Here is an 11,002-nt window from a genome sequence, read left to right as displayed (position 1 = left end):
AAGCACAGATGCAAAAGGCCACTTTCTGACTCAGCCTACGGGCCGCTGGGGACTCAGCGCCGACAGTTTGGCCCTTCACGGCCATCCCAGCTGGAGGCCTCCCTGCCTCCCTGTCCCTCTTCTACAGCCTCTCCCGCCCACACTTACTGCGGGAATGGCCTTCCGGCACCCCTTCGCTCTGCTCTTCCTGTCTGCCCCACCTGTTTTCTTGCTCGTCCCGATGGCCTCCAAGCAGAGAGGAGCTGGTGATGGCCCAGGAGCCTAGAGGAAGGAGGCCTCTTTTGCCCTCCACCTTCCTCCACAGATCCTCCAGGTTTGAGGCTTTGCTTGTTCTGCGTTTCCTGTGCTCACAGAGACTCAGGATCTCCAGGGAGGCGGCCCATGCTTGCTCAGGAATGATCCAGGCTCCAGGGGTTGAGGCCAGGAGCCTCGATGGACGGACGGAGGGGGTCATTCCTCATCATCTAGAGAGCCCGGGAAGGGTTCTTTCCTGTTGCCTACACTCCTCTTTCACATGATCTCTGGCCATGCCACGGATTGAAAAAAAAGGAAAAGGGGGGAAAAAAAGGTTTTTGAAATAGTTTAGAAAGTCCTTGTAAACGCTTGTGTTTTCATTTAGCGGCATGAATCCAGGACAGGAACAGACCCTTGTAGGCAGCAGCCACTGGGAACTGAGTGGAAAAAATAGGAATCCTAGACTCTCAAATTGTCCAATTTTTTTGTGGGGGGAAGGGATTAAATCAAACCTTTTTGAGGGAGGGCTCAGCTGTGGGCTTTTGTGGCTAAAACACCAAAGATCAGCCCCATGTGTGTGACCCAGCTGTCCTGGAAGCCTCAACTGCAAGAGACTCCAAGCCTGAAGTTGTGCTTATAGCTTCAGCTCAAGTAAGAAAAACGAGGTGGGGGCTCAGGGTGGGGACCAGGTCTTCAGGGGAAGGGGCGGGCTTGGGGATGGATGCGGTGGGGATGAGGCGGAAGGGACCTGTGTCTTTAAGTCTGTCCTATGGTTATACATATTTTTTTCTTCTATGAATGGGTTTTGCTGTAAATTATAGCTTTGCCCGTGGTCCCTTGGGTCAAAAGAAATAGTCTCTAAACAGAAAACAGCTCTGATTGGTGACTTTCCTTCTTCCCTCCCCAACCCCCTTCCTAATTGAAACCAAATGTGCAATATATTGGATGCTGGGATCCCTGGCGCTTTCCCAGGAATCCTCAGAATGTGAGGTTTCTCTCAAAGGCATCTTGCATCAGCCTGTGGATGTATGCCTACCACCGGGTTCCTTCACCGGCAAAGTGGAAAAAGAAGCGTTTCACAACAAATTCTTCCTTTTGGGTTGGGGGAACACCGTGGATTATAGCTCTGTTTTCTTCTTTCCTGATCTGTGTATTCCTGGATGAACGTAAGTTATGTGTTTTTTTTTTCTTTAATTTTCTTTCTCTTCTGAAAACGAAAGCTCTGAATATACTTCTGGTGTCCCAGGAAACGTTGTAAGAAGGAGGCAGAAAGTGGTTTCAAGTCAGGCAAGGAAGAGAAGGGAATGGGGTACCATAGACTCAAGAAATCAAAATCTCAGATTTTGGGGGTGTGGATTTATGTTATGGAGGAAGAAAGAACCCTAGTAACCAAAGAAGACTGAAGCCGAACAAACGAATCCATAGCAGCTGCAAGATACAATAAACAGCATTAGCAGGCTCGAAATTGTTGGCAGGCAAGACAGGCCGATTGCAGAGCTGGGCCCGGGATGGGTCGGAGGCGCCTGGCAGTACTGCTGATCTCCTGTGTTTCGGAAGGGACAGCTTTTCAAACTTGGGTTTTCTCAGCAGAGTTGCTGACTTAATTGTGAGAAGGGCGACTTGGGGTGAGAGGTGACTCAGCCCCAGGTTTGGGGTGGCCGGGCATGGGGCCGGTGGCCGGGCCTTTTCAGCTGGGGACAAGGAAGTGCAGCCGGCCAGCCTCATCTTCCCCGCCTCGCCGGCCCGGTCGCCTTTCTCTTTGTTATTGGATGGCTTGGGACTGTTTGTTGTGGGGACCTCTGAGTCCTGGCTGGGGTTCAAGAGCCCCATGGAAGGGGAAGGAGAATTTTTCCAAGTGGCTGAACGTCTCAGGCCGGCCGTTTGAGGCGGGAGTTGGTTCAAGCCAGGAGGGGTGCAGCACCATTTTGCCGACTGCTCGCCTTCTCAGCCCTTCCCTAGAGGAACAGAGCTAGCATCCTGGAATGAGCCGCGGAGATCGCATCCGAGCCCTCATTTCAGAGGGGTCAGAAATAACAGAAGCAGGAAGGACACGTTCAGGGTCACACAGCACACTGGTAGTGGAGTGGAAAATGAAATTGGGGTTTTCTTTGCTATTAATCCAGTGCTCTTTCCACCGGACACCTCTACATTCATGTGCACTTCATGGTTGGGATAACAGAGGCAGTGCAATTATGAGTCACTGCAGGGACGTTAGATACCAGCAAGGGAGGGTGCTAACGGTGGCTCATCAGAGAGTGCTGTCTATGGTCATACTTGCTTGTATGTGTGTGGAAAATGTTTGAAAAGCTAACATTTGAGGACTTACACACCAGGTTCCATGCTCACAGCTTTGCACACATTACTTGAATCCTTGTGGTTCCGTAAGGCATTTCTCCTGCTTGACAGAGAGGGATATTAAACCTTGAGAAGTGGAATGATTTGCTCAAGGAAATGTAACTAATAATTTTGAAACTCATGTATGCCTGACTCTAAAACCTGTGATCTTTTAAAAATGTTGTTTGCATTTTCTTTTTTTTTTTTAAATTGTGGTATAATTTTGATATGTAGTTTCAGGTGTGTGAATCATGAGTTGATATTTGTATTTGTTATGAAATGACCACCACAAAAGTCTACCTAACATCTGTCACCTTATATTTACAAAAAATTTGTTTATATGCAATAATACTCCCTCACCTGCCTCCACACCACACACTTTCAGATGCTTTTTGAGTCAAATCCCACATTTCCTTCCTTCTGTGACCAGAAGGGAAAGGCATCAGGTGAGAAGAACCATATGGATTCTCTCCTGAAGGCCCTTCTGCACCTGGGTGAGGATTTATCTGGATATCGGAAGGGTCTGCAGGCCGGCACCCCTGCAGGTTAATTTCTGGGTGCTGGGTTTAGACTTGCCTTTGCTACGCGAAGAGCCTGGGATTTGGATTCAGAAGACCCAGATTCGCGCTCTGGCCCTTCCTGTACCTCAGCCTCTGTAGGTGTTACGTGGGTGCTTCTATTGTGTTAAGAGATACTGGACATAGAAGCGTTCTGGAAGCTGTGAAGGGCCTAACCACGCCATTTCTGATGAGGACCAGCGCTCAGCATGGGGGTGGGGTAATGTGAGGTGGCCTCCACAATGCAGGTACCAGCCGTGTGTGTGGCTGCATTTGGCTGGGAGAGTAGTTGTATTTGGCTGTGGGTGGACTTCTGAGATGGGTGGCTCAGTCTCAGCGACCAGCTCCTTTGGGTGGAAGCAATCCCTCCACACGGGAAATGCCCCTGGGGTCTGTCTGGAACGCCTGCGGCGGCCTGGCATGGCCGGGATTCCTCAGCCCCAGGAGGTGTGGACCCTGGGCCATGCTGTCCAAGCACGTTCAGAGAGTCTGGTCCCTGAACAAGAGGGGCTGCTCAGGGTCAGTCCATCTGCTTCCTCTTGGAGACTGGCCCCTGAGGTGCTCAGGATACGTGCCTGTCCCAGGACCTTGTCGCTGGCGGGCAGGCACACCTCACCTCGTCCCTCACCTCATGTTCCCTGCTCTGTGTCTGTGGTCAGAGCACCAGCAGGCAGTGCGGACGCCCCTGCCTCTGCTTCTGGTTAAGTTCTGTTTGCTTTATAAACACCAAAGGTAAGGGAAGTGGGGAAGGTGTTTCCAAAATCTTTTATTTGAATCCTCGATTTGAAACTTCCAACAGCGTCTAGTCTGTGAGGTAGTGGATGGTGTATGTATTGGTCCCTGCCCCCGATTCCCAGCAAAGGGTTCCTAAGAGTGCCAGGAGCATCTTCTGTTATAGTCCTTAGTCTTTGACCCCAGTTCCTGGCTCAGAGTTCCTAAATCCATTGGAATTTCCTGGGTGACAGGAGCATCTTTTGTTCTAATGAGGCAACTCTGGGTGGGCTCCTGGATGGGAGCTGGTCCCCAGAAAGACGACACCATGATTAGAAGCTTGGCATTTGCAGTCCTGCCCACCAATCTTCAGGGAGGAGAGAGAGGCTGAAGGTTGAGTTAATGATTGATCATGTTGATGTGATGAAGCCTCCATGAAAATCCCGAAAATATGGGTTTGGGGAGCTTCTGGGTTGGTGAACACATCTATGTACTGGGAGGGTGATGTACCCCAGCTGCACAGGGGCAGGAGCTTCTGCACTTGGGACCCTCCCAGACCTCTCGCTACTTATCTCTTTGGCTGTTCATCTGTGTCCTTGATCATATCCTTCATTACATAATAAACCCGTAAACCTAAGCCTTTCCCTGTGTTCTGTTTCGGAATGGACAAAGCCAAGCAGGGGGTCATTGGGACCTCCCACCTGCAGCCAAGTCAGACAGAAGCCATGGACCTGCTATTTGCAGTCTGCTTTGGGGCATGGTCTGTGGAACCAAGCCCTCCACCTGTGGGTCCACACTAACTCCAGGTAGTTAGTGTCAGAATTTTCTTGGTGTACAAAACCGACAGCTGGTGTCAGAAGTATTGTGAGTGTGTGAGAAGAGGAAAGCAGTGAGTTTTTCCCAGGCAATGTCCAAGCACAGAGTGGGAGTGCCACCCAGAGGGCCTCGTCATTGCCCCCTTCTCCAACTGCCTCTCTGTTAACTTGGTTTTCTTCCCTTCTTGTATAGTTAGTTTCCAGACTTTAAGTTTTATGAATTATCAATCACGTGTAAGGAATCTAGGTCAGACCTTTCCATATGATTGCGTTTTTAATAGACACGCTAAAAGTTGGAGTGGCCACCCCTCCATATATTAATATCACACCATTTTAAAATTAACAGAAACCCTCAGACGCCCTTCCATGGTTCCTTTGTAAGATCCACTTTCAGCACCTCACATCATCCACACCTCGAACATGCACCCCAAACGCACATCTCACAGGCACCCAGAAATCTAACACCTGTCTAAAAATGGGCCTCCACAGACACGCTGAGGTCTTGAGCCAGCCAGCTCACGTCAGTGGTGTCCTGTCCATATGCAGACACACTGGATTCTTTATATGCCTTGCCCTGTTCGAAACTGTGCAACATATGAATTGACTCTCTCAGCAATGACGACTCAGTTCAGAAATGTGTCCAACACCCCCAGGCATCCCAGAGCTTCTCTGAACTCAGCAGCCATCACAGTGAGGGCTGCTCACCCATAAATCAGAAACCTCGGGTCGACCTCGAGCGTCCCCAGACCAGTTAACTCAGAATATCTGGGGGTAGGGGCAGTACTTGAAGTGTTACCCAGGTGATTCTAATGTGAGCCTCCACTGGTAAGTCTCTAAGTGTTGCCTCAGCTTCTCCAGTGTGAGTTGAGGGCAGGCTTGGGAGAGACACCCACGGTGGCCACCTCCTCCTCACGGTGTACACAGTGTTCCTTTTTCCCTGAAGTGGAAGCCTGTCCAGGCCTCAGAGGCTTCGCAATGTGAAGTCAGATACTGCCCTGACCGCGCTCTCACTGGCTGTGTGGCCTCGGGCCAGCTCTTAGACTCTCTGCACAGGAAGGATTGTAATTCCCACCTAATGGGCATTGCAGATGCCGCTGGCGAGGACTTAGCGTGATGTCTGGCATGTACTTAATGAATACTGTTGATGATTTTTGCTATTAGCTCGGCACTGCCACCTCAGTTCACCTCATTTACCCCAGCTCACCTACTTTCCATAGTCCATTCCCCAGTCCAGTGACATCTACCCACCAAAGTCCACAGCTAGCTGCCAGGTTGCTTCCTGAAGTACTCACACGGTGGAAAGGACACGGGTTTAAATTCCAGCTTGTCCACCACTTACTGGCTGTGTAATTTTGGACAAGGCACTTAACCTCTCTGAGTCTTATTTTTCTCATCTCATAGGTTGTTAGGAGGAGTAGGTGCCATTAGCTACGTGAAGAGCCCAGCGGAATGCCCCATACATAGAAGATGCTCAGAACAAGTGAATGTTACCTCTCTTACTTTTTCTGGTGAGATCTTAGATCTCTAATGGTCTAAAAGCCAATCATGTATGAGCCATGGAAACTGGTATCTTAAATCAACTCCTTTTCCTTTAAGCATTTTGATCATGGATGTGATTTGCTTGACCTTGGCCTTGTTGATATGAAAAGGCAGTTGTCATTTCATCTCCTCGCCTGACTCCTCATTCATCCCCACCCCACCTGTGTCTACCACCCCTTCCCTTAATGTTCATGACAGACTGGCGCATGCTATCATCTTTTAATGGGGAACCAAGCACAAGACTGGGTTCCTTGGCTGGGGGTCTACACACACCAGAAGGAAGAAGAATGAGCAGTTCTGGCAGATAGGGAAGAAGGGAGGCTGTGTTGTACATGGGGCAAGATAATCCTATTACAATGGAAAGATTCAGAGGGCGGTAGAAAACAGCATGGGTCACAACTGCAAAACGCACTCAGGAAAGGGACAGGTGAGCTAAAGAGGAATCTGGTTTTTGTGCTACTGTAGAAGTCCTTCAGTAACAAACTGGTCCTACCAAGGGTTCCGAGCTGGAGGGGCCACTGGGAGAACATTGGCCTTGACTTGTTATGTTTCTTGTTTTTCCCCCTTCCTACTCCTAAGGCTCAAGTCTCCACTTTGCCCATTCTTTCCCCATTCTGGTGTTTCTCAGAAGTTTCTAACCTGCTCCTCTCTCTCATGGTTCTGGGATCCCTCAGTGCCTCTATTGGGTTTAATTCTATTTAGCAAGCTCTTATTGACTGTCTGCTAGAGGAAGACACTCTTTTAACCAGCTTCATAAAGGAACTGAGAGCCTGTTCAGGGATGTTCACTGGAACACCAGCCTCCTAATCGCTGCAGTAATGGTCTCTCTAAACTTCCACCATCTCTTTTCATTTTATTTGTGTGCATTTGGCTATATTATGACTGAGCCTATGTTATTCAGATATGATTTGGTCGGAAATAATTCTCTTCCCCTTTTTGATTTTCTTTCCTATTTTTGCTTTCTGTCCTTCCCCTTTCACATAGAACTACTCGGTATTTCCAAGTTTCTGTAATTCTCCGAGCAGCGGCGATTCCCAGCCTTGGTCAGGTTATACGCTCACTAGCTGGACTCTCACTTTGGCTTCTGAGCACTGAGAAAGGTCAGCTCTGGGCCGTCCCAAGAATCCTGGAAGCCCAAAGTGTGATGAAAAGGCATAGATGTTCTGTAGTGGTTAGACTTCCTCAAGCCCCTGGGCTCTGCAGGGCTTCTGGAGACCAGCACGGTCTAGAATGGATTCACTCATTCAGCCGTCCTTGGGTGTACCTTGTGCTTAGAGGGATACCAAGGAAATGTCATCCACGGCTTGTTCCCGAACTTACTTAGTCACAGTTCCTCAGGGAGAAATACTATGTTACTGTTGAAAAATACATTCAACTCCATCTTTATGATGAAGAGGGTATTACAGTTTCTACTGCATGATTCAAGAAATGCGTAAGGAAAGAATACCCACCCCACTGATCGTGGGGTGTTGAAACACTTTCTGCTGAATAAAGGAGGGCTGGGGGAGCGTGGTGACAAGCGTGCTGATATCTAGTCATTTCCTGTGATCAAACTCAGTAATTCTCACCACCACCACCGACCACACTTCTTCAGGTGAGGTAAATGGCTCTAAGTGTAAGGCAAATGCTTTCCTCATTGGAAGAGGATGCTCTCCTGACCTCCTCCCTCTCCCCTCACCCCCAGATTAAGAGCTTTGCAAATGCTGATTTGGGTTGCAGCTGATGGAACACTGGCCCAAGACTGCAGGGAGCAGATACACTGCAAGGGTGGCTTCAGGTATGGGTTTCCGAAGGCGCAGATTCTCTGCTGCTTATCCTTGGTGGAAAGGCAGGGACAGGCTCCGCCAACGGAGACAGTTACAGACAGATAGACTGAGCTCTCTAAGCAGAGTCCTTTGGGATTGTCTAATTTGATGTTGCTCAAACCCACACAGTATATAGACCTATTTTATAGGGAATTTGTTGCAGCTCCATGGGATAATCAATAACTTGGCTGTTGTTAAATATGTACAAACCTAAAACTAGGGATATGCTTCTTATGCTTATGGTTCTTTTGTAACTATAAAGGCAAACCAAATTTATAAATAAAGTCAAATAACTGTAAATGCAGTAAAATAAACTAAAAAATTATTTTAATGTGTCAGATGGTGTGGTTTGCTGAAACTAATCACTAGCATGGAGGTGGAATCACGTGACCTCAGGGCCTGGTCTGTGTTTAGTCTGGTCTGTTATTTAAGTGTAATTAATAGTCATGCAGAAAATGCCCATTAGAGTATGTTAAAAAAATTGTTATTAATAGCTTCAAAGGTTTATAAGTCCAAGAAAATCTGGTCTCACAGTTAACCAAAATTCTGCTAAGTAGGAAATGTTAAATGTCAGTTTTAATCAGGTCTCATCTGATAATTTGTTGAATTGTCCATTCACTTGAAGATAAGATTAGCAATTGTGGTGATACTGAAACTGTTACTAAAGGAGTATCTAATCCATTACTAATAGATTTAGGGACAGAACCATTCTGCCTTGTGTACTTATGCCTCAGGTTTCTGTTTATGGTGCTCATGTACAAAAGGTCAGAGGCCACATCACATATCTGGTAGGTGTTAGTGGGCAAAAGGTGAGAGGCCACGTGACACATCTGCTTATAGCATGAACATGGCATTGACCTCTATGGCTGAGTAGATTGAACTTCCCCATGCCATTCACTGTTTCCTCTCTTTCTGGATTGGTCCTTGATTTGATCTGGTCTCATATGACGTTGGTACAATTCAAACACCAATGTGAAGAGAGGCGCTGAAATTGCACAATAGCACCTGGTTAACCTAGTATTAAAAAGGTCAAATTTTAGAATTGAAGATACAAAATTTAAAAAGTTCTAGAAATCTTGTGGGCTGGAGACAGCCTGCTTTAAAATTAAATTCAGACCACCTTTTTTTTTTTTTAAGAGGCCTTTCTGATCTGCCCCTTTTCCTTTAAATTTCATTAATTATTACGAATAACAATCCTGATGAGTTCAGAGTGATGAAGTGACCGAGATTTATGCAGGTATTTTATATACATAATCTCATTGAAATCTTGCAATAATTGTATGAAGTGGGTATTTTTCCTGCTTTATATATGTCAGACACATGACACCGAGACTGGGTCGGTCACTTAGCAAGTCAGTGGCAGGGGCAGGATTTGAATCCAGGTCATTCTGATCGTCACACTAACCTCTTCACACTACTTCCTCTCCTTGCACCTCTGTTATGCATTGTGAATTTCTCTCATTTTAAGTGGACACCATTGTTTTATAACTATCTATTTGCCTGTCTTTTCCATTGGGCTGGTGGGCCTCAAACTTGAACATGCATCAGAAGCACCCGGAGAGATTTTTAAAAATGCAGATTCCAGGCACCACCACAGGCTTAGTAAGAAATTTTCTGAGCAGGGTCAGGAAACCTGTATTTTAACAACCTCTCTCAGGTGATTTTGCTGCGGGTGTTCCTCTGAGCACATTTTGAGTAAAACTGCATCAACTCTGGGTGCCTCAAGGACTATGATTTTTTTTTTTTAATCTACCTTTTTATCTCAAGGAAGGAACAGTGGTCAATAGGGATGATGTTTTTGGGAAGAACACTCTTTTTGGCCAGATCCTTGGAAAATTTAGAGATACGTCTTTAAATATCACCTAATATACTCCGTCTAGACTCTCTCTCTGGAGGCCGAGTGTGGCAAGGAGCCTGCAAGAAGGTGGCAGAAAGCACAGCTCTGTCCACACGAAAAACAATGAGAACTTACTGGTCCTCCAGGATAGGAGAGAATCAATCTTCTTTTTTTGTAAAACTAAGATGAATTGAACTAGAAAGATCTACATGCCTTGGAGACCTAGAAAGAGGTTCATGCCTCCAATGTTCTGTGTAGACATGAAGTTTTCTCCCGAGCTCATAGTTCTGAGGTCAACATGGATTAATTCCTGTATTCAGCAAGGGTTTATTTGAATACTAAGTGCCTTGAACGTCATAAGGCATCATCTTTTTGCTTCCTGAGTTTGTTATCACTTGGAAAACTCAGGAGATGGTAAAGGAGCAATACAAGTAGATGTGGGGCTAGGGGCCCAGTGTCTGCAAGGAGCGGGTGGGGAGAGCTCCTGGCAGGGTCTGCAAAGTCAGGACTGGAGCTGGATGCTGGAAGTCAGATGGCTGGGCTCAGTTAACGTGAGGTTGGGAGCCTGGGGCTGCGAGGAATCTGCACTGTGGAGCACGGAGAGACAGCATGGCGTAGATACGTTTTCTTACCTTAAGGAGAGCTTCCAGGTTGTGGAATTTTATTTTAAAGCAGGTGAAACATTGTGTTTTAAGAAGGTTAATATGACTGCAGTGTGTAAGGTAAGTTACTGGGCAGAAGAGCTAAGTGGGGACTCATTAGAGGCTGTCTCAGTCATCCAGATGTGAAGTGACAGGTCGGATCAGGGTTGGGGGGCAGCTGTGGAGGTAACCTGAAGGACACTGACCACGTAGCAGTGCTGCTGACCATGGGGTAGGAGCAAAGCGAAACCCACGTGCTAGTGACGAGGAGTGCAGGAGCCCCTAAAACCCACTTTCCCATAAGAACACTCGGTTGGAGAGGAGGGCCCTCAGCTTATGACCAGGATCCCAAGTGACAATGTCCGAAATAGCTGTTCTGGTCTTGGTGCTCGGCAGAGCACAGGGCTCTGGAAGAGACTGGAACTCTTCCCTGTCTCTCCTTCTCTGTCCCTCATGGCCTCCCCACCCATTCCCACAGTGAGGCCTTCTGCTTGGGCCCCACAAAGGAAATCTTACTAATTAGGCAAAG

General features: G+C 47.4%; 1 protein-coding gene across 4 annotated transcripts in view; it reads left to right on the top strand.

The window, feature by feature from the left end:
• The first annotated feature begins 233 nt into the window (after positions 1-233).
• Positions 234-11,002, top strand: part of DDR2 (discoidin domain receptor tyrosine kinase 2) — a 138,119-nt gene continuing 127,350 nt past the window's right edge. The window contains exon 1 of one of the 4 annotated variants that reach the window (XM_073221776.1): positions 234-313. In XM_073221776.1, the coding sequence (XP_073077877.1) occupies positions 249-313 (65 nt within the window). In that variant the 5' untranslated portion in view covers positions 234-248. Of the gene's footprint in view, positions 314-1,216; positions 1,401-7,875; positions 7,968-11,002 lie in introns of those variants that run through there. The other 3 variants (XM_073221779.1, XM_073221780.1, XM_073221775.1) reach the window with 3 other exon arrangements.

Source organism: Manis javanica, chromosome 14 (assembly GCF_040802235.1).
Source record: "Manis javanica isolate MJ-LG chromosome 14, MJ_LKY, whole genome shotgun sequence".
Classification (NCBI taxonomy): domain Eukaryota; kingdom Metazoa; phylum Chordata; class Mammalia; order Pholidota; family Manidae; genus Manis; species Manis javanica.
The sequence above is the reverse complement of the archived record's forward strand: the minus strand, read 5'-3'. Positions and strand labels throughout refer to the sequence as shown.